Source organism: Brachycentrus maculatus, unplaced genomic scaffold (assembly GCF_059751285.1).
Source record: "Brachycentrus maculatus isolate JH-2025_06_01 unplaced genomic scaffold, ASM5975128v1 h1tg000089l, whole genome shotgun sequence".
Taxonomy (NCBI): domain Eukaryota; kingdom Metazoa; phylum Arthropoda; class Insecta; order Trichoptera; family Brachycentridae; genus Brachycentrus; species Brachycentrus maculatus.
Window position 1 is genome coordinate 2,423,392 of NW_028280843.1, and position 21,649 is coordinate 2,445,040.

Genomic DNA, 21,649 nt, shown 5'->3' on the forward strand with positions numbered 1-21,649 from the left:
TTTTGACAGATGACGTTTGCGAGAGTGAATCTGAATATTGTTTGAGTCACGCGTAATTATTATTCGCAGTTGCGGTACCCTTCAAATATTTTTCTATTTTTGTGTAAGGTCGGTTTCATCAGTATAATCTGTGTATAAGTGCTGTGAGTTTAGTGTTCGACTACCCGTGGGCGAATTTATTGTATCCCGTTACTGATAACTCTTTTATTTCAAGGTTTTTTGATTCTTTACTTCATCATGAACCGTTCAAAATCTCCTCGATCCAATGATGCTCCCGAAGAGGTAGAGAAAGTCGTCAAAGATACAAAGAAGTTTATCGACAAAGCTGTGGGAGAAATAGGGTGGGATGCAGCTATACGCCAGTTAATTTTCGGCTCACTCTCTGGATGGTGAGAAATTATCTATTCTTAATTAATAACGTTTTAATATTCCATATGTCGGTATTTGCCCAGGTATGCTTTATTATTTCCTTTCCATCATTTTTTTCTTTTTTAATGATAACTGAATGCTGGCTTAATTAAAATGCGCCATAGGAAAGGTTAGAAAATGATTGGCTGTAAAAATATTTTTACTTGAGGTAAAAATATATAAATCCTAACTATCATATCATTAAATCAATAGTTTTTATATTGTATCCATCAATTTAATAAAAATGTATTTTTTTCATCTTACCTTTGTTTCCCAACTTTGTATTTTAATATTACATGGGTAAAAACATCAATTATAACATTTCACAGTGTTCTACATTAAGGGCTTCGACTATAATTTTGTTAATTTACTGCAGTTAACATTGAACGTTTTAATGTAGTCCTAAAGGTTTGATTTTCTTCTTTTATTTGAAGAGCTTCGCATTGTTAATGTTTATTTGCATGATGTAGACAATATCATAATACATACGGCTAAATGTTTTGTTAATGTGGAGCTAACAAACACCCGTTTGAACATCAGTTACATGTGGTTTGCCTGAGTTCAACATATGTATCATTACGTGACTAAAGCATGCTTAAGCTTTAAAAAAATATATATATATATTTATATATATATATATATATATATATATATATATATATATGTAAATATATATATATATATATATATATATATATATATATATATATATATATATATATATATATATATATATATATATATATATATATATATATATATATATATATATATATATATATATATATATATATATATATATATATATATATATATATATATATATATATATATATATATATATATATATATATATATATATATATATATATATATATATATATATATATATATATATATATATATATATATATATATATATATATATATATATATATATATATATATATACACATATATCTAAGACCAAATTATAAAACAAACAACATCAACAAAAAAACACTTCTTTCTTTGCTTTCCTAAAGTAATAGTTGTGTGGTTACATTGGATAGAATATTTCATAGATTTAATTGAAAATAATTTAAAAGGCGTAATTGTTATTTTCAGGTTCACTGGGTTTATAACAATGAGGTTGGGAAAGGTATCCGGTGTGGGATTGGGAGCCACTACTGTTGGAATTCACTATGCTGAGCAGCAAGGGTACATAAATTTGGATTGGGACAAAATTGCAAAAAAAGTTGACAAGCTCAGTGATAAAATAGAGAAGGAAGCGACAGGAAGCTCCCCCGCATGGATTGATAAAGTAATATTCCTGAAACATATTAAATTGCTTTCAATATAGTAAAATTTATTCGATTTAATAGATATGAAACTTTTTCTAAAAGATAATTAAATTCAGTGCTTAAAAGAAGGCTATTTGTGCAATTTGTTATTGTGTACCTTTAGAATTTTATTAAAAATCCTGGAAAAAAACTATCATAAAATGAAACTATATCAAAATCAATCTTATCTGTATAAATATATGAAACTGTATTATGTTTATTTGCATTCAAAATTTTTCTTGCTATCATATACAGTGATGTCTCGCATAACATACTTAATTAGTTCCAGGAAAAAGTTCATTATGCGAAAAGTTCATTATATGAAATGCATTTTTCCATAACATATTGCTCACTCCTTTCAACGTCATATATCAAAAAACTTTTTTAAACGTCATATATCAAAAAATCGATTTTGCAGGAGATCGTTTAAAAAGTTTAAAAATATAGTAAAATGTACTAAAAATAAATATCAAGCCACTTATTAAACTTTTTACTGTGCAACAGATCTTTTTAGGTAAACCCTGAATGTTTTTACTCCATTTGAAAATTTTCTATATTTAAAACAATAATTAAACAATAGCTTTTCTTCAAAATGCAAAAACAACACTTTCTGCCCTGTAGCGGGTAAATATTAAGTTAAAAATATGCCGCTTTTGCTGGGATATAGCCCATTTTCTGGGCATTTCGAAAACATGCACAAATGAAAATTTACAATTTTTGATACATGACGTTGTTGAAAGGAGTGAGCGATATGTTAAAAATTTTAATTCATAACATTATTCTGTACATAAAATATGGTACCGTAACATAAAGATACTCACATTAAAAAAAAAAAAAATTGTAAATTATTTAGAAGAGTACGAGGCTGCAGGGTCGAATCTTGTTCCATCCTTTGCTACTTGAATTTTTTTTCCAAGGTTGTCTGTTTCTCCCTCTTCAACACCTAGCTAAAATAACAGGCAAGTGGTAGAGACTGTTGATCCTGCTTGCCTCAGCTGAGGTTGGATAGTGAGTGTTGGTAAACTTGTGAACCTCTCTCCATTTGACCAAAGATGTCCTTGGTGGCAGCAGTTGAGATTGGTTGATATGATTGCTCCTCCTCGTTGTCAGATGAAGCTTCTCTTTGAGCTTCATCATGCTGCTGGATTAGAAGTGCTTGGAGCTCTTCTTTTGATAATTACGTACGATACAGTCCGTTGTGTGAGTCACGTAATGGACAAACAGAAAGTTCATTGTACGCAGTGTTCATTATGCAAAGCGTTTGCTATGCGAGGCATCACTGTATTGACTTATCAATATTTACAGAAATAATACACACTGATTTTAGTGTCATGCAGTGTTATAAAGCTATGTGTCATTCATGTTTCTTAACACAATTTTGTCAACAATTGTCAGGTGATATGCATTATATTACTGATATTTACTTGAATCCAAATGTTTGATTTCGTAATGCAGTCTAAAATGTGGTGGAAATCTCAAACAATAGCATAACAATGCAACAAAAACTGTTTAAAATACCATCACAATTTTAATATAATTTTTTTATTTTCTCATCTACATAGCATTAAGTATGCTGTGAAAATGGTGAATGTACATGTGTTTATATTGATCATTCAAACCAGCCTATGGCTGGTTATAAGCCCTGCAAATATCCAGACTTCCAGTTTTCTTAACTTATGTTGAGATGTCAAAATCCTACTCTAGAACTTATGAATAAATTTACTTCGCTAAAATTACATATGTATTACAAAAATAATAGTTGAAATTAACATTCCAGTTAATTTAACCGTCCTACCCATACGAACGTATGTGATACGTTCGCTATATTATAGCCCGAACGCCATAAGCCGTATCCCGTACGTTTAGGTACAATAAAGTATACCCGCAACCACAGAAACGTATGTGATATATCAATTATTTAAAAAAAATCTGGTACATTGTAAATGAGTATTGGTATTGAGAAATCTTATAAAAAAAGCATTTTATACTGCTTTTTTAATAATAACCCATACTTTTAACAAAGTTTATTTATTCATAAACATGTTTTAATGCTGAAGATATTAGTGAACTCGAACTAGAATTTCAGAGCGATATTAAAATTGAATTTGAGAAAGATATTTATAAAACCCTATAAGATTTTTTTAAGCGTTTCAATAAACTAATTTAAATGATGATTACCAGTTAATGCTTGCAACAGTCTTATAGCGATTAATTTTTGTTTTCAGGCTGAGAGATTTGTTGACAGGAAATTGGAGAAGGTGGATGATGTTCTGAAAAAGAAGCAGTTAAAAGCTAAAAAGTGGTATCACACTGTCGCCGGAGACGAATATTACAGAGCTACCGAAACACACGTCTTTTTAGCTTCTTTCATTGCTGGATTGGCTATTGGTCTGATGTGCGGGCGTTAATCGTTTTACAGTAGTTTTATGATCAAATAATACACTCCAATTCTCATAATCCTAGGGATGTATTCAGTCCGCACATTTTTAACTTTAAAATACTTTTTACCTCCCCAATATTTGGTGTTAATACTCAAGGGTATACTCATGAAATTGAAAGCTCATTTGTGTTTTAAATTGATATTATGTGATTGCAAAGTAATAAACTGTCATGTTTTTATTTGATGTAAAGAAACTGCCTTATTTAATTTTAAGATTAAATTATGAGCAAAAGTTTTATATAAAAGCATCATTTTTTTATATTTTTTTAATAAGCTATTTTAATAATCTCAAAATATTAAATGTACTTAAGTAAACTTCTCGTTTCTAATTCGAATCTGTTTTATTATTATTATTTTTTTTATAATAAAAGTAATATGGTTCTACCTCTATTTTTAAAATATGTGCTATTTTTTGGTCTGCTTTGTAATTACACACTAAAAATACTAGTTTTCTAATCTTTCTACACATCATTATATAATTTTTAACATTTTATATGTTATTGTTTATATTTTAACAACGTTAGTATTAAACCTAGTCAGTAGTGTATGAATTTAAATAAAAGTATCAACTAAATATGTATTAAAATACAAATGTTTTATTTATTACCCTTTGATTTTTAAATAATAGGATGATGGGAATTTGAAGTCCCACTGCTACAACTGCCTTAACCGGTTCTGCGCCTCTCCGATGCCATGCTCACCAGGCCAGCCATACAAAATTAGCGCGTAAACGTGCTCATTTTTGTGCTTGTTTCTTTCTGTGTTAGGCACTAATTTTAATAATTTAAAATGTGGAACACATATGTACATATTTAACATTACACAGTGTTTAATTTTGGCAAGTCTTTATAATATCCTTCAAACATACAGACAAAAAACATAATTTACTTTTCTTTAATTAGCTTTTTAAATGTTACGGCCTACCAGGCCTTACTGATATCTCCTGGCACTTAAAGGGTTAATGTTAGTCTTATTGTCTTCAAATTGAGAAAGGTATGAAAACATCATTTACTTTATATAATAGGTGTTTATTGTAACAATACAAAAGAAATTCACATAATTAGTGCATATCAGGTATTTAAAGCATAAATTGATACTAGACTAAAAATGCAATCGAGAAAACTCAATCGTCAAGTTTTTAGGTGTAGTATGCATATCTTAATAGATTTGAAATCTTTGGAGACCATTTTAAAAATAAGAAATTTTGTACATAACAGGAACAAACTTTTTCTAACAATTCAATACTTTATATAAGAGCATAAAATATGACTAACAGATTGTATAACGACAATCAGTTTTTTCATACTGGATATTGAAAAAAAATATACATACATATCAAGGTATGTATTTTTTTTGCATACTTGCACGTGTCGAAAAAATTCTCATTATAAAAATAAATAATTAAGTATAGATAAACTAATTAACATCCCATTCATCAACCAACATATTTAAATTTTTTCAAATGAATTAAATTTCATTAATTGATTCGGTAGTCACTTAGTGGTAATATCTATCCATTTTTAATTTAAGTTTTACTTGGTAAATACCACTATTTCTTAAAATGATGTGGAATAGATCGAAACACATGTCACAATAGAAGAAATAGTGTGTATTTACCAAATAAAACTTAAATTAATCAATTTATTACATATTTTTCTTTGATACATTTTTTATGAGCTCCAAATTTTCATTGACTGCATAATTTTCTACTGAACTAAATTTGACACATACATTTTCTCTATTGATTATGTATTTTTCATGTGCAATAGGTATTTTAACACCAGACAGGCGAATCGCCGTGGACCGTTTAAATTTCCCAATGTCCTTACGCTTGTTACGCTGCCTAGATTGCTTCTTTTTGATTACTGGTTGTCCATGTTTGATAACATGTTGTTCCAGTTTTTTCTATAAAAAAGAATTAATATATTACAAATATGAAAATGTCTATAAAATTAATATAAATGTGTAACAAAGTTACCTTTGTTGATAATTTTGCAGTACAATTGGCAAAAGTACAGTTAAATGTTATTCCTTCGTGTACTGAATTGATATGGTGGTCCAAGTTGGATCGTTTTGAGTAAAATCTGCAAAATAATATATTAAATTTAAAAAAAGTAAACAACATGAAGTAAGAACATAATTTTAAGCAGTATTGCATTATAGTTGATTATCAGTCATTTAAAGCGGCGAGGAATAAAAATCACAAATGATCTCAAAAGAAAAAAATATAAAAATCAAATATCTTTTTTTCCACCCTAGTTCATCCGTAACCCGCATCAATGTGAATCTGGATAATTGAGAGTCTACTGTGTTATAATTTAAACAAAAAAAAACATAATTTTTTAAAATAACCTTTATGAATACTAAAAAAAATAACATGATGTAACATTACTGTAAAGTTAATTTCTTACTTGGAACAGTCATGAGGGCAAGGAAAAACATCTCTTTGGTCTGCAATCAAATGAATTTTTAAGTGGTTGCGTAAGTATGCCTTTACTTTGAATATTTTCTGGCAAAAGTCACACTGATATTCCGACTGAGTGTGTTCTAATTTTCGATGTTTTGATATTTCAGTCCATCTGTTAAATTGTAGACCGCAGAAACATGTGTAGATTCGGTGATTTCTCCTATGCTTATTACATTCTATCAATGTAGAAAAGGTTTCATCACAACTATCACACCTAAAAAAAACAGCATTTTTTATTTTTTAAAAGGAATATCCCACAAGCCCATTCTTTCTATTGTAGGGGCTTGTAAGGATAGGGAAGGTAGATATGACAAATATATCGCAAACATCCAGACCAATTGAAAATAAATATTTCTTGAATTCATTTTGCGATTGGCAGGAACCCAAGCTATGACTCCAGTTTTGAGTCGGGTGGAGCGTGTACTCGACTACGCCACGGCGCTTGTTAACCAGATCCACGCGGCTCGCATAACCGTATGTGTTTTCACAAAACATGCCCAATACGCGGCTGACATAAGCGTATGTGTTTTTACTTTGCTCCAAGTTACGAACCTCAGTTCAACTTGGAGGGATTTTTTCATGATGTGAAACTTTGGATAAAATAATACGTCAATCTTTGGCCTTATGACATCTGTTGAAATATCTGACAAATAATTTGTAACATCACAAGTATAAATAAAAGAACAGATCCCTGATTTTTCTTGAGGTCGATAATTAGTCCGCGCATAATCATGCTATCTGTCTCACTCTCGACGCTACGCATCGCCAGTGGGTAAGAGTGACATACGATGCGTGCTTTGATTTATTTATGTTACAATCTTATTTGTTTATATTACGATATATATTTCAAGAATAATGTGACACAAGTGTATTACAGAGTACCAAAAAGGCACAATGAATCCCATTGAACGTTTTTGTTTGGGAAAATAAATAGTTTCCTAACTAAATACATGATAAAAGTAATCATTTAAAAAACGGCGAAATACCGCCGCACACGGGCGTCTCTCAGGAACAAAGTTAACGCGGTTAAAAATGTTGAATATTACATACATTTTCGGGGATATTTCAAAAATATGACCGGAACATTTCTTGAAATGGCAGACTTATTGATTTTTTTAAATTCTGTCACCTATCTAGGCTGAAAAATACAAATGTACGAAGAGTTGTGATTGTGCAAATCTGATTTATTCATTTCGTATGACGAAATAAACCCTCATAATATATTTCGTTGCTTTTTATTTTTGGGTTTAACGGAGTCTACATAACTGGCATCGCCATTCTGTTTAAATCTTATACTCTTCTTTGTTAAATAGAATTTCAGTAAGAAAAATTAGTTAAAAAATTAATCCGTTGTATGAATAAAATAATATATTTACTAAAAAATCAATGGATGTTTTTTCTTCTGTGTAGCCACTTTAGTGCTCAAACTAGTTAAAATAATAAAATATAAATTATATGTAACATAACATACTTAAAATGTTTGATTCCTGTATGAATAAACATATGTGCTGACAGACGATTCTTTTTCATGAAACTGATTTGGCAAATATCACACCAATACAGAACATCTTTGTTATGTTTCCTCGATAAATGTTTTTTCAAATTCTGATTTGTTGAGAACTCATTCGGACATTTAGGACACCTGAAAAAAAGTTATCTTTAGTAATAATAGATGTAGTTTAAATGAAAAGTATCAGTGGGTTCATTAGTGCCACCTCTAAGAGCCACCTCTATGCTGAATAATACCATTTCAGATCTGTTTTCAAAGTAGGATTCTCCTAATTCTTTGACTGAAGTTGTTTTAAATATATATTAGAAAATGTGCAATACATCAAATTAAAATTACCTGTATATTGTATCTTGTATAATTTCCACTTGGTGGATTGACTTTACATGGCGGGAGAGATGAGATTTGTTTGTATATGCTTTTTTACAGCCCGAGAATTCACACGGAAATGGTTTCTAGAAATTTGATTAGTAAGATTTTACATACTTAATTTTTTTAAATATATATTAGTTACATAACATTTTTATATGCGGTAGCATTTGAACTGGTCACAGATCAATAAAAGTGTGTTTTGCAACCATATCAGACGTCACTGCAACGATAAGTATTAAATAGGTTTTACAATTCCTGAAATATCTTACACATGTTTTAAATTGACCTATTATGAGTAAACAAATAAAAAAACAGTTTATATAATAATCTAGAGTAATTTATTTGGAAATCTAAGAAATTAGACATTTTAATCATGCACCTAAAGCAAATGCTTTAGAAATTCTGAATAAATTCACGCATTATCGATATTTAGTGTCAACCGGCATGTTAATCTCTTCCAAGTTTGATTTATAAACAGCCCATGTGCATAGGTTTCGGGTAGATACGCCTGACTTTTACATGGTAAGTTACTAGTAAATTAAAAAATAACTGGACGTTTACCTCTCCAGTATGAACTCTCAAGTGGGCTGCTAAGCGATGAGGGCGAGTAAATATCAAATGGCATCCATCGAACGTACATGGATGTCTACGGGTATCTTTCTTCGTTGGAAGTATTTGAGTCGATTTATTTATCGCTGTACATTCGCTCAAATCTGATAAACCGTCTCCAGAATCTGACCAGACCATGTTAAGATTGACGATGGCTATTTTTTTTTACTAAACTTCTGGCAAATAGAATGCTTTCATTGACAGCAATCCATAATAAATATAAAACCCTAACCACAAAATTAACACATGTCAAGAAAAACTGTCAACCGTCAAAATAAAATATGTGTTTATTTAAACAGTTATAGTACTACCATATTTTTATGGAACTGTACGACAAAACACACCCTATGCTCGTGTATCTACGTTAATTTTTTGAATATCATAAAAGTTAAAGTAAACCATAGATATTTTGTACAACATTACACGGCTATCAGTAAAGAAATATATTTTATAGCATAATATTATGTAATAAAGAAAAACTGTCAAATTTTGACCATCTGATCAGGGAGAATAACATTACCGACATAACCTTAAATTGTGGAGAACTTATAAAGCCGATAAAAAATATTAATGCAGTTTTTCTCGATATTAAAATGATATCCCTAAGAATAAGAAAAACTATTTTTGCTTTGCCCACATCGTTTTCGATAGCAAAATATGGTCGGCCAATTGGATATAAAGTATACAAACCAAATATGCAAATAAACTATATTTTACCAATCACAAATCCAAGGTATATTTCAGCTCTATTTAGATTTGTACATTGCAAATATATTAATATTGGTTATGAAACAATTTAGAAATACGTTTGGTTTTTATTTTTACTGTGTATTATTTTGCAGTGTCTTTACAAATATTGGAAAGTCTAGAACAAATACATTAAGATATGATGTATGCAACACCCGGCCTTTCTCTTCAATTTCAAATTCGGAAAATAGTACAGGAAAAGGTATTGACCAGAGTATATATTCGATTGATACTATGGCCGAGAAAATTACTTCACAGTTGACTCAGGACTTCAACAATAAAAACAGAGTTTATGAATATGATTTGTTGAAGTTGATCCATAAAATTAAAGAGAGTAATTCGGCAACGTCCCAGCAAGCTTTGCTGTTAATAAGTTGCTGTTCCAGTGTTCTTCCTTCTGTTATACCTAGTGAGCGGATAAATCTTCTGAATACCATTTGTGAAACTTTAATGTAAGTACTTAGTGGTTTTCTTTAAAATCTAATACTGACTTATGCAAATCGATAGTAAGATTTATATCTTAAAATGAAAATGTTGAATTTCCAAAATTTCGGTGCCATAGTGCCCTGAGTATGGACCCTGTAATGTTGGTTGAAGCATTGGCAAAAAATATGATACGGTAATCTCTCTTTGTGAGTATTCTCCTCATAACGATAATCTCTCTATCATGATGAAATGAACCGGGGTTGTTTGATTTTGGTAGTTTTTATTATATTTGTTCTTTCTTTATATCCATATTTCTCTCTCCATAACGATGGTATTTACTGAAATAAATGCATGACTGCATTCAAGTGCCCCTTCTGTCTTGGTTTTAACTTTCCTCACCTGAAGTATTTAAAAGTTCGGTCAGTTTTCGAAAAGAAAAAGTAGGCAGACTAGGATGACAGATTTTTACCATTAGAAAATATTTGCATTTACTATATATGTACATAAACAACGCTTTTTTCAAATTAAATGCGAGTAATATTATTGAAAGTAAATATATTCATTCATGTAGTAAAGACAGGCGCCATGGCGTAGTTAAGTAGTCAGTACTCTCAGCAATCTTGCTGGAGGTCCCGGGTTCCAATCCTAGGGGGGATTGATTATTTATTTATTTAAATATGAGTGATTTTTCACTCTAATATTTATTAAATATTACCCTGGACTGTTGCCTGAAGCAGAGGCTGATCACCTTTCCTTCATGTGTTAGTGATCAAGATAACAATTTGTTTATATGATGCAGTGCCTTATGCACCATTAGGAATAAGGGCTTAAAAAAATCCTATGTACGCAAATGTAAAATTTGAATTATCATTCGAAAGTAATTAATTTTGTCTCCTTCTAGAAATGTTTTGCCTCTAAACATCAGTCACTACAATGAGATTCTAAAGTGTTACAAGGAAAACTGCCACAGTTTTATCGCTAGAACTTTCATAGAGAACATGTCACCTATTAAACCAAATGCCACAACATACCACCTTCTGCTTGATGCTGTCTGTGCGGTAAATGAACATATTTTTAAATCTTTAAATGTAAATAAGATATAATAAAAAATAAAATTATTTTCTTTGGTGAGAGTTTATTGTAATTTACATTAAATTGAATAACAGGAAACATAAAAAAATATCACTTAATTTACCCATAAAATTATTATTAGAACCATTATTCTTTGTTTTCTAGGTGTTCAATACATGTCGGTTGTTTTAGTGCTAATCTTCTTTTATTAAAATTTAGGGTCAACTCAGTGCATACCACAAATTATTTTGCTATATTATACATGTTTCAATGCTAAGGCTCAAATTTATGTTTCACATACAGTGTTTGATAATGATGAATAAAATTGACTTACTTAGTTGTTTATTATTATTGATAGTCAGTTGCACCGTTCTTCTGGTAATGTCATAAGAACAATGAATCTAGATACCTAGAAAATCCAATTCGAGAAGAAATCCACCCTCCGTAAGCTGATTTCAGTCACTTTTAAATGCTCCCTTGTATAAGACATACTTTATACATGGTAAATAAAATAAAATTTGTCGGGGTATAATTCATAATTCCTTCTAAGACATAGTTTATACATGGTAAATGAAATAAAATTTGTATAATTCATAATTCCTTCTAAATTATTAAAAAGGTGGGCGACATGAACCAAGCTGCAGAGATACTGTCCAATATGAAGTCGATTAATATACCAATAACTGATGTTACTCTCAATTCCCTGATCGAAGGTCATGGTAAAGCAAGGTAGTATTATTTGTGAATTATTATATTAATTAAAATTTAAACTTCACCTTATAATTTCAATTCAAAGCGCTTGGACAAAACTCAATGTTTTTACACAAATGCAAAGCTACAAATAAATATTTTAGCATCATATCGACGTGCCCTACGTAAAGTGCTCTAAATACATTTTTGTCGATTTTGAGATATTTGGTGTATGTTATCAACTGACCGTTATCTACAAATATAAACAAACAAAAAAATATATAAAATAAATTACGCCTAATTTTCAGGCGTATAAGACGCTATCTACATCGAATTTTCGAAATGAACTGAACTCCTAAAACGCTAACTATGTACTTAATTTTGACAAAGCATGAAGTTTTAAAACGATTTAAAACATTTTTTTATCATGTTTTTGAATGTATAATACTAGTTTAGAATTCCAGATAAAACCGTTAATTAATAAAAAAAAAATTGAAAAAATGAAAAAATCTTCTAAGCTCTCTCCTGTAAAGTAACAGATTTGCAGATAGAGTACTTAACGTAGGGGCCGTCGATATATTGACAAGCATATTTATGCTTTGTGATTGAAATTTTGAGTTTCGACTGTTCAAGAAAATTGATGGTGGAAAAGAACAATTTGTATTAATATTGATCAATTTTTTATTTTATTAATTATTTATTTGAAGTAGTGTTTTTATTTCAAATTTATAATGTTTTTTATAGACATCTCGGAGGACTTGGGGAGGTATTGGAAATGATGAAATCATTGAAAATAAAACCTACAAATGGAACACAAATATCAATAATGAAAGTTTTCATTTGGAATGATTGTGTTGAGGAATTTGAAAAATCAATTTCAGAATCACAAAAAAAAGGAATAGTGTTTTCTGAAAAACAAGTAATGGATGTTATAAAATGTTTAGCACAAAAAAATTTGGAATCATACATAAAAAGAGTAAGTTCAGCAAAAAACTTTCATTTATATATGTAGTATTTAAATATTATTAAATATTATTTTATACATACATATATGTCTTATGGTGGAGACTGACCGGAGCATGTCGTTGTAACGAAACATCATAACATCGCTCGCGGCGAGCATCTGAAACTATGGATGAAGCGCTCGGCTCGGTGTACTGACCATACGAATGCTCGCATCGTAACGTAACACGTTACGACGAAATGGCTGCGGTCAGTCTCCACCCTTATATTTCAACATTTGTATTTTTAAAATAAACTTTTAGTTATTAAGTTATTTTTTATTTACTCATACATATATTATAATTAATCACTTAGTATCACCACTAAACAATATAATATAATGTGACTAGAAATATGAAATGGCGATATAATTATTAGTGTATTTTTTAATAATATATGTTTAATTTCTAAAAGAGAAGAGATATTTAATATTTAAAATTTCAATTTTATACATACTATTGTTGTAGATTTAAGCATACTCTTATTAAAAATTATTTAAAAAAAAAATTGTTAAGAGTTCGTTTAATGTGATATAGAAACTCTGACTCAAGAGTTCATGACACTAACCACAGGACCACAATTCAACTCGTTTGTTTTGCTTCACTGGTTTTTAGTTTTTTGTAACATGCTATAACATATTATGATGGCATTGTACAGCTCGTAGATTATTATAATTATTTGTTATAAAATGAATTCCAAGTTTATTTGCTTATTTCTGAAATATTTACTTTTTAATTAAAAAATTAAATACAACAGTGCATAGTTATTTACGTAGTTATTTTGTCTATAACTGAATGCATAATCTGCTAAAAGTTTTTTTTTATTACTCTGATTTATTGTTGACTTATAAAATAATAATTGATGTTTAATTTTTAGTTGTTGGAGTTTTTACCTCATACAGTACATACGTCAACTGAAATGCCGCGATATATTCATTCAGTTTGCATTCAACTTGTTCACGAAGGTTATCCCTCGGCAGCTTATAGTATTTACAAAGAATTATCCTCTCTCAGATTGGTGTCCCCAGACAATGAATCTCAATATTGTCGAAAGTTCTTAAGGGAATGTGTTAAATCATCATCGGTATGCATTATTATCTTTATAATTATTTTTAATTACCATTTATCATGTATAAAAAATATTTAAAAATTTTGTTTAGCCTTTTGAAGTTATTCAAACTATCGCAATGGATTTGGTTGAAACTAAAAAAAATATATATGCGCTTCATACTTCTTGTGAAGCAGCCTTGTATTATGGAAAGACAGACCTTGCATATAAGTTTTTGAGATGCCTCAAGGAACAAGGGAACTCTTTAAGATGTCATTTCTTTTGGCCATTATTTGTGCAAGCATCAAAAACTACTGGTGAAAAGGGTAATAATTTTATTTATTTATCTCTACCAGGGTTAAGATTTGAATAAATTCATGTTAAAATATGTGTGGTAGGATTATTAAAAAAGTAAATTTAAGACAAAAAGATTTTTTTTAAAAATCACTTATTGTTTTCTGGACCCATGTTCTTAGTATGCACATATATTCATTTTGAATATACATATATTTGTCACATATCAGGAACATAAAAAAACTTATTTTCTTTTTGAATTCATACAAATGAATAATTCTGTATTTCGGAGTACATATCTTTACGATGTATTCAACAAAATCACTTTTTTTTCAATGAAAATAAAACTCTTTGAATACGCAATTAATATGATTTTTGAAAGTAATGGGTTTATTTGATTTAAATTGTTTTCCTTTTCCGTTATATATAAATACTATTCCTCCACCATTTCCTTTTACATATAGCAGTAACGTCCTTTACCCTGAGGTCCTTAACATATGACATCTACATATATCCTATCATATATATTCCCGTCCTTGATCTAAGATAGGCAGGACTGATCACCTCGCCTAAGTTTCCTTCCTTCAAACCCTCATCCGCACCCGATGTTGCATAGGGCACTGCACCATATAAACGCAGTGTTATCTTGATCGGTAACACATGAAGGAAAGGTTATCAGCCCTCCGCTTAAGGTACCAGTCCAGGGTAATATTAAATAAATATTAGATTGAAAAAATCACTTATATTTAATTGACCCCCCCCCCTGGGAATCAAACCCAGGACTTCGAGTACGGTAGCCGAGCGTGCTGACCATTACACTACGGAGGCGGACAGTTTACAATTAAGGCCTAAGTTAACAATTAAGTAAACACTGTTTTGATCCAATGCGGTGCTCTATATACTACTTGGGTGCAGATGGGAGTCATAAGAAAAAGGAACAATATTAAATAAATACTTAAATTCCAGGATTATTTGATGTACTAACATTTATGAATTCTGTGGAGATTGTACCAGATCACGAGACATTCATGGATTTCATTTTACCCAATCTGAATATAACATTGCCGGATGTTTTAATAAATAAATTTCAAGCATGCGGAATATCAGTATCATGCTCTTTAAGTCCCGTTTTATGTATATTATTAAAAAATGGACAACTAGAGGAAGCATACAAAACATGTAAGTTATGAAAAAAAAACATTATTTTAAAATAATATGGATATTTCTACTTGTGATTTCTAAATTATTGTTAAAATATTTTAGCTTTGTTAAACTTTCAGATTTTGAATACAACATATTTAGCTAATTAATGTCATTACTCTATTAGGACCTTGTGGAATTTTTGGAACTTCATTGAGTGCCAATTTCCTCACCTTGGTTGCTACCATTTTTTAATATCTTAGGCACCTATTTATTATAAATAAATTAAATATTTTATTATCTCTGAATTATTTCTACAAATACATTTCAGATTTGATATATTGTGGGTGTACTGGCAAAAAACGTTTACTCAAAAATATGCAATTTTGACTTTAAGATGCATATTATAAAGTTTTCAACGTTCTATACACTGGCAAAATACACTAAGTAGTTGAAAATGACATATATGTAGTTTTAAAAGTTAATTCAACTTTGAGTTTAATAGTGGCTATTTTATTCAGGCTAAAAGCTTTAAAAAACAGGGATTATTAAAACAGGAATTTTAGAGTTAACGTTTTTGTCTACTTACTATATATATATATACAGTTTATCAAATGAAGCAATCAGTATAATAGTTTTACTTATATTTTTTACAACTGACTACTCAAAATGCCTTAATAAAGGCGTCTTTGATGGAGTTTCATCAAGAAATGACAGTATTTAAGATTGTTTCCAAATTTGTTTTCAGGCGAAAAATTTCCAGCTAATTTATCATGTAATGTTCTAATACCACCATTGGTTCAGTGCTTTATGGGAACAAAAGATGTTGATACCTTACTCAAAATTCTTGATGTATTTTATAAAAAGCCATCAGATACAAAGAAAGACTGGGTGGGATTATTTTTAGTTTCACTGATATCAAAAGTGAAGTGGATAGACAATACTCATAATATTGATAAAATTATCAAGGTAAAACAAAATTTTGTTAATTATGTATTTACGAGTATGTTGATATGAAATTAATTATTTATAAATGTATATTCTTAAAATCACTTAGGTTTACACGGCAATACACAATATTTTATGTGCAGGATAATTCGCACATTACATCTTATTTATTTACATTCTGTTCTGATATGCAAATTCTAAATGGATCACACCATTGAAAAAAATGGTAAATATACATGTAAATGGTACATTTTATTTTTATTTAGTAATTTGTTTTTGTCCGCCTCCGTAGTGTAATGGTCAGCACGCTCGGCTATCGTTCTGGAGGTCCTGGGTTCGATTCCCAAGGGGGGGGGGTCAAATAAATAAAAGTGATATTTTCACTCCAATATATATTTAATATTACCCTGGACTGGTACTTGAAGCGTAGGGCTGATCACCTTTCCTTCATGCGTTAATGATCAAAATAACACTGCGTTTATATGATGCAGTGCCCTATGTACCATTGGGGTGCGGATAAGGGTTTTTAATGTGTGAATAATACAAATAACTTTTTTAATTTCCAGGGGTTGATTAAATCCGATATTGGAATTTCAGCATCAGCTATAGAAACATGCATTCAAAATATCGAATCATTAACAAATATTAACAGAGAAGAGTTAGATCAATTAAAAGAAATGTTGATTTCCATGAATAAATCTTACAGAAATGACGGCATCTCATCATTCAACCAGCATGTTCCACATCCAGTAAGCAAGTTTATTTATTTATTTTCAAAGTGTAATGTACATCAAAAATAAAAATTATATTCAGTCTTCATCAATATTTTTTGTCCATTGGAAATATTTAAAATTATTTTCTTGAAATCACCAGCTATGAATAAATTCAATAAAATTTCAAATAAAAATTAATTTAAAAATGAAAATTTTAGCGGGAGATGACAATAGACCAGTTAGAAGCGCATTTAATTGAATTGGAATCTAAAAAAATGAATACTAGAGGCGTATTAAGGAAACTATTACAAGAATATTGCCGCCAGAGCAATATCAAGGAAGCCATGAGAGTAATAAGCAAATGTGAAAGGCAGAATGTAAGTTTTTTGTGTTGTTGATATTACTAATAAAAAACTACAGACTTTCATTAATAATATTAACATAATTAAAAAAATGTATTTGTTGCCATTTCTTTATGTACATAAATGTAAATCTAGATATTTTTCTTTAGGTGACATTTTCAGGTGGTATGATTGCAAGCATATTTGATTTACACGTGAAATGTAATGAACTGACAAAAGCGCAAAACTGTCTATCACAATTATATAAAGCAGCGCCACATTTTGTTTTGGATGAATTCAAAATATTAGACTATGCAACATTACTCATAAGGCACAAAAAAGTGAAACAAGCCATCACGGTATTAGAAGATTATGCCAAAAAAAGGTAAATAATTTTTTTGAATAAATTAAAATTGGCTACAGGATCCTTGGTTAATTCACATTTTATACATGAAATAATATGAAAGGATTCAATTCATCTGGTTGTTTTTGTGTTGAAAATCATTATGAAAGAGATCTAGTTTTAATTCCCAACATAAAAAAAATACAGGATTTTTAGAATTTTTTATTGGAATGTTATGTGTCCACTAGGTGGGCTGACAACTAGTGTGTGGGCTGATGATAAATACATTCCACTCAAAGATAATGTATTACCACACAGCGTTTTGACTGTGTGAGAGCATTCACATATTTTCGTATATTTTTTTATTGTAATTTGAATATCGTGCCGTGATTCTTTACTACATTTTGAAAGAAAAAACAAGTCAAGTAATCTAACATAAGTTGGATTTAGTATATGGGGACCTTTATTCATAATATACAACAGTAAAACTGTGGAAATCTGAATTCAGATGTGATCCTATATATAACATTCAGAATGAGCACGAAATGACGCTTGAATGAGGTCGAAATTCCAGAAAACATTGAAAAAATCCACAATACCACGATGGATAATTCCAATGTGAAAGTGAATAAAATTGTGGAGATGAATGAAAAGAATGCATCGAGAATATATTGCATTACCATTTGTATATGAGAAAACTTTCCGCTCTAATTGTGCCGTAATTGCTTATGGCCAACCAAAAGTATTTTTACAGTACCTATGTATTTTTTTACAGTCGCATAAAAGGGGGTAAAGCAATTGAAACTAATTGTTGGCGCCTTTTGGATGCTCTAAGTGAATTTTGCAGTGTAAAAGAATTAGAAAGAATGATGACATTTTTGAACCGGACTGGATTTTGCCAAACATCAAACATACTTTTGGGGCCCTTAATACGATCTTATTTGAATAAGTAAGCCATAATATTGTTTTTAGCATTGCTCCATAATTTTTAATAACTGTCCAAACTATTACTAATTGTACTATATTATCAATATTTTATTATTATGTTTTAGATGCTATAAGATATTTTTAGATGTCTTATCCTCCAGTAAGTGGGCATGCGAGTTTACATTTATCTAGATTCTTATTAGATTTTACCATTTATTTTTAACCCAACCGCACTATATCTCAGTACTGTTAAATAAAAATAATAAAACAAAAAATTCATTGTGTGGTTAGGATGTTTATGTTTCCTTTTAATTTATTTAGTACATTTACATATTTTTTTTGTCTAGTTCTGATGAGGCAGGTGCTGTCGAGAAGTTTATTGAATGCGCCAAGAAACATAAGAAGACACCATTAAAACATGAATTGCTGTGCAGATTATTGAGTCTCTCCAATGATGTAGTTACTCCATCCGAAACTAAAATCTCAGCTGAAAATCGAGAGAAATATACAAGTCTGTTAAGTCAAGTTGTAGAAGCAGACAGAAAGATACACGGTGCCAGCAAATCACAGGTATTTATTATGTTCTTCAGTTGTGGCTACACATTACATGGTCTTGTGTCACATCAAATCTGTCTTGTGCCCTTATTCAGAGCAGAACCTATTGGCTCTTTTATCTGGTTTTTCCAGCGCATGGGGGAGATACTGCCGCTTGCAACTTTGCCCTGGATAACAAACCATTGCATGGATTATTTTTCTGATGTCACATGTCCATAATATCTTTATTAGATTATATCCAAAACGACGCTATATAAAATGGTTGTTTTAAAAAAATTACTTTTATTATTTTAATATTACATATATCCCAATGAAAAAGTGTAAAAGTATATGAAACACATCCAAGGTTGATAACAAACCAGTCATATAGTCGATTTTGATTATACTACAAATTTAATACATGTAAATATTTTTGATTGGAAACATCACTATCACTGCCATCTGAAAACTTTATCTATCTCTCTATTTCTCTTACAATCACCAAATGGTACGTAGGATACTCTGCATTGAATTTTTGCAGCATATCTGTCATAAGGTACATCCATGATAAAATTTTTACAATCATGTATAAAGATAACATATTAAATATTACTTTATAAAACAATTTGAAAAATTGTGTTCTTTGGTTGATTAATAATAAAATAGAAGTGATGATTTGCTAAAGATTTGGATACTCTTTCCATTTTAGTCAACGGACCAACAGCCTTGAATAATTATTTGAAATTATTATTACAGGTATCTCTCATAATGGCACTGGCTGAAATGGGTCTGAAGAAACCATTGAGGAGATATGTGTTAGATCCCACGGTATCAATTAGTCAGGAAGTGCTCATGCAGCAATGCCAGAGACTCGGGGAGGAGAATAAAGTTAAAGCATTGGAAAATATTATGGAGGCCATGGATGGCATTCGAAACGTTTCCATCGATGACTTATGTGAAATTATCATCAAAGCCCATAGTAAGTATTAGAAGCAATTACATATTCATTTTTATGGTTTCATATTTGAATCCAAATATTAGTATGTTTTTATGCTAATATAAAAAATGCAGTTTTCATTTTGTGACTTCTTCTTTTGACCCTTATCTGCACTCAATGGTGCGAAGGGCACCTAATTGGATTGACACAGGGTTAATTTGATAACTTATTAAGAAAACAAGATCAGGTACCAGTCCAGGTCAATATTAAATACACAATTAATAGAATTTAAAAATCACTTATCGAAATATCCTATGATCTTTGGTTATTTTGTGAAACGGAGATTGCATTTTAGCGCAGTAGGGTAATGTTGTATTTTAATCTCCCAAGGAATAAAATCTTTTACATTGTAGCTAAATATGCAAATCACAATTTGAAGGCAGACTGCCATTATAGACTAAATAATTAATTGCAAAATATTTATTTTTGTTAGTGAAACTAAAAATAAAATAAAATATTTAAAAAAAAACAAAAAAAAGGCAATTCATGGCTTACAATAGTACATGTCCCTCACTCCTTTCAAGAACGTCATAAATAAAAAAAACTTGATTTTTCAGGACAACGTTTTTAATCAAACATAAAATACAATGTATTAAAAATAAATATCAAGCCACTTATTTAACTATTTACTGTGCAACTGATCTTTTTAGGTAAAACCTGAATATTTTTTCTCCATTTGAAAAATATTTAGTATATTTAAAAAAATAATTAAACAATACCTTTTCTTCAAAATGCAAAAATAACACTTTCTACCCTGTAGCGGGTAAATATTAAGTTAAAAATATGCCGCTTTTGCTGGGATATATGTAGTACATTTTCTGGGCATTACGAAAACATGCACAACTCAAAATTGACGATTTTTGATTTATGACGTTCTTGAAAGGAGTGAGCGATGTGGTTACATTTTTAACTTGTAGAAATTCATGCAGTAGCTTTCATTTAATCTTAAGTGAGCTGTTAATATATTTTTTTTCAAAATAGGTATTTTTTCAGGTTTTAATAGCGATTTTAGTGCAGCAGAAGACTTGTGGAATAAAATGCAAGAAAAAAATATCAAGCCAAGTAAAAAATTTATTCAAGTGTTTAGTGGTCTTCTTCGGTCACACAGGAGAGATCTTCCTATAGACTTTATCGGTTACTTAGATGATAAATCTAAAGCTTATGTTATAGGAAGCTGATAAATCGTGGGACACTGATTTATATGATTTGACTGTTAAAATAAAATATGAAATGAAAATGAAATAAAATTACTATCGAACTGTTGACAATGTTATCCAGTCCTGAAAAAGTAACAATGAACCGTC

The 21,649-nt window shown here is 29.8% G+C and overlaps 3 protein-coding genes across 3 annotated transcripts; 2 read left to right on the forward strand and 1 right to left on the reverse strand.

Moving 5' to 3' along the window:
- The first annotated feature begins 4 nt into the window (after nucleotides 1–4).
- On the forward strand, nucleotides 5–4,756 carry LOC148310733 (uncharacterized). Its single transcript, XM_088257968.1, has 4 exons — nucleotides 5–108; nucleotides 215–389; nucleotides 1,516–1,711; nucleotides 3,956–4,756. Exons 2-4 carry the CDS (start codon nucleotides 238–240, stop codon nucleotides 4,136–4,138), a joined length of 531 nt encoding a protein of 176 aa, XP_088114094.1. The 5' UTR covers nucleotides 5–108; nucleotides 215–237; the 3' UTR covers nucleotides 4,139–4,756.
- A 562-nt stretch (nucleotides 4,757–5,318) lies between these two features.
- LOC148310734 (transcription factor IIIA-like) lies at nucleotides 5,319–9,596 on the reverse strand. The gene is made up of 6 exons (XM_088257967.1): nucleotides 9,078–9,596; nucleotides 8,484–8,599; nucleotides 8,109–8,279; nucleotides 6,582–6,851; nucleotides 6,149–6,254; nucleotides 5,319–6,075 (listed from the first exon to the last, which is right to left on the reverse strand). The coding sequence occupies exons 1-6, from the start codon at nucleotides 9,261–9,263 to the stop codon at nucleotides 5,815–5,817; spliced, it is 1,110 nt and encodes a 369-aa protein (XP_088114093.1). The 5' UTR covers nucleotides 9,264–9,596; the 3' UTR covers nucleotides 5,319–5,814.
- A 16-nt stretch (nucleotides 9,597–9,612) lies between these two features.
- Nucleotides 9,613–21,592, forward strand: Lrpprc2 (Leucine-rich pentatricopeptide repeat containing 2). The gene is made up of 16 exons (XM_088257965.1): nucleotides 9,613–9,858; nucleotides 9,968–10,324; nucleotides 11,200–11,356; nucleotides 11,989–12,098; nucleotides 12,804–13,035; nucleotides 13,938–14,144; nucleotides 14,221–14,434; nucleotides 15,369–15,581; nucleotides 16,291–16,511; nucleotides 17,057–17,239; nucleotides 17,422–17,580; nucleotides 17,715–17,929; nucleotides 18,663–18,836; nucleotides 19,162–19,384; nucleotides 20,105–20,327; nucleotides 21,339–21,592. Exons 1-16 carry the CDS (start codon nucleotides 9,719–9,721, stop codon nucleotides 21,521–21,523), a joined length of 3,213 nt encoding a protein of 1,070 aa, XP_088114091.1. The 5' UTR covers nucleotides 9,613–9,718; the 3' UTR covers nucleotides 21,524–21,592.
- Nucleotides 21,593–21,649: the final 57 nt, after the last annotated feature.

What these genes read in the sequence shown, in the direction of transcription:
- LOC148310733 (XM_088257968.1), top strand. Translation starts at nt 238, where the DNA reads ATGAACCGTTCAAAATCTCCTCGATCCAATGATGCTCCCGAAGAGGTA. An exon ending in TTCGGCTCACTCTCTGGATG is followed by an intron (nt 390 to 1,515) that starts GTGAGAAATTAT and finishes TGTTATTTTCAG; the next exon opens with GTTCACTGGGTTTATAACAA. An exon ending in CCCCCGCATGGATTGATAAA is followed by an intron (nt 1,712 to 3,955) that starts GTAATATTCCTG and finishes TTTTGTTTTCAG; the next exon opens with GCTGAGAGATTTGTTGACAG.
- LOC148310734 (XM_088257967.1), bottom strand. Translation starts at nt 9,263, where the DNA reads ATGGTCTGGTCAGATTCTGGAGACGGTTTATCAGATTTGAGCGAATGT. An exon ending in ACAGGAATCAAACATTTTAA is followed by an intron (nt 6,852 to 8,108) that starts GTATGTTATGTT and finishes TGTTTTTTTTAG; the next exon opens with GTGTGATAGTTGTGATGAAA. An exon ending in TGCCCTCATGACTGTTCCAA is followed by an intron (nt 6,255 to 6,581) that starts GTAAGAAATTAA and finishes ATTATTTTGCAG; the next exon opens with ATTTTACTCAAAACGATCCA.
- Lrpprc2 (XM_088257965.1), top strand. Translation starts at nt 9,719, where the DNA reads ATGATATCCCTAAGAATAAGAAAAACTATTTTTGCTTTGCCCACATCG. An exon ending in GAAGGTCATGGTAAAGCAAG is followed by an intron (nt 12,099 to 12,803) that starts GTAGTATTATTT and finishes TGTTTTTTATAG; the next exon opens with ACATCTCGGAGGACTTGGGG. An exon ending in ATATTGATAAAATTATCAAG is followed by an intron (nt 16,512 to 17,056) that starts GTAAAACAAAAT and finishes TTTAATTTCCAG; the next exon opens with GGGTTGATTAAATCCGATAT.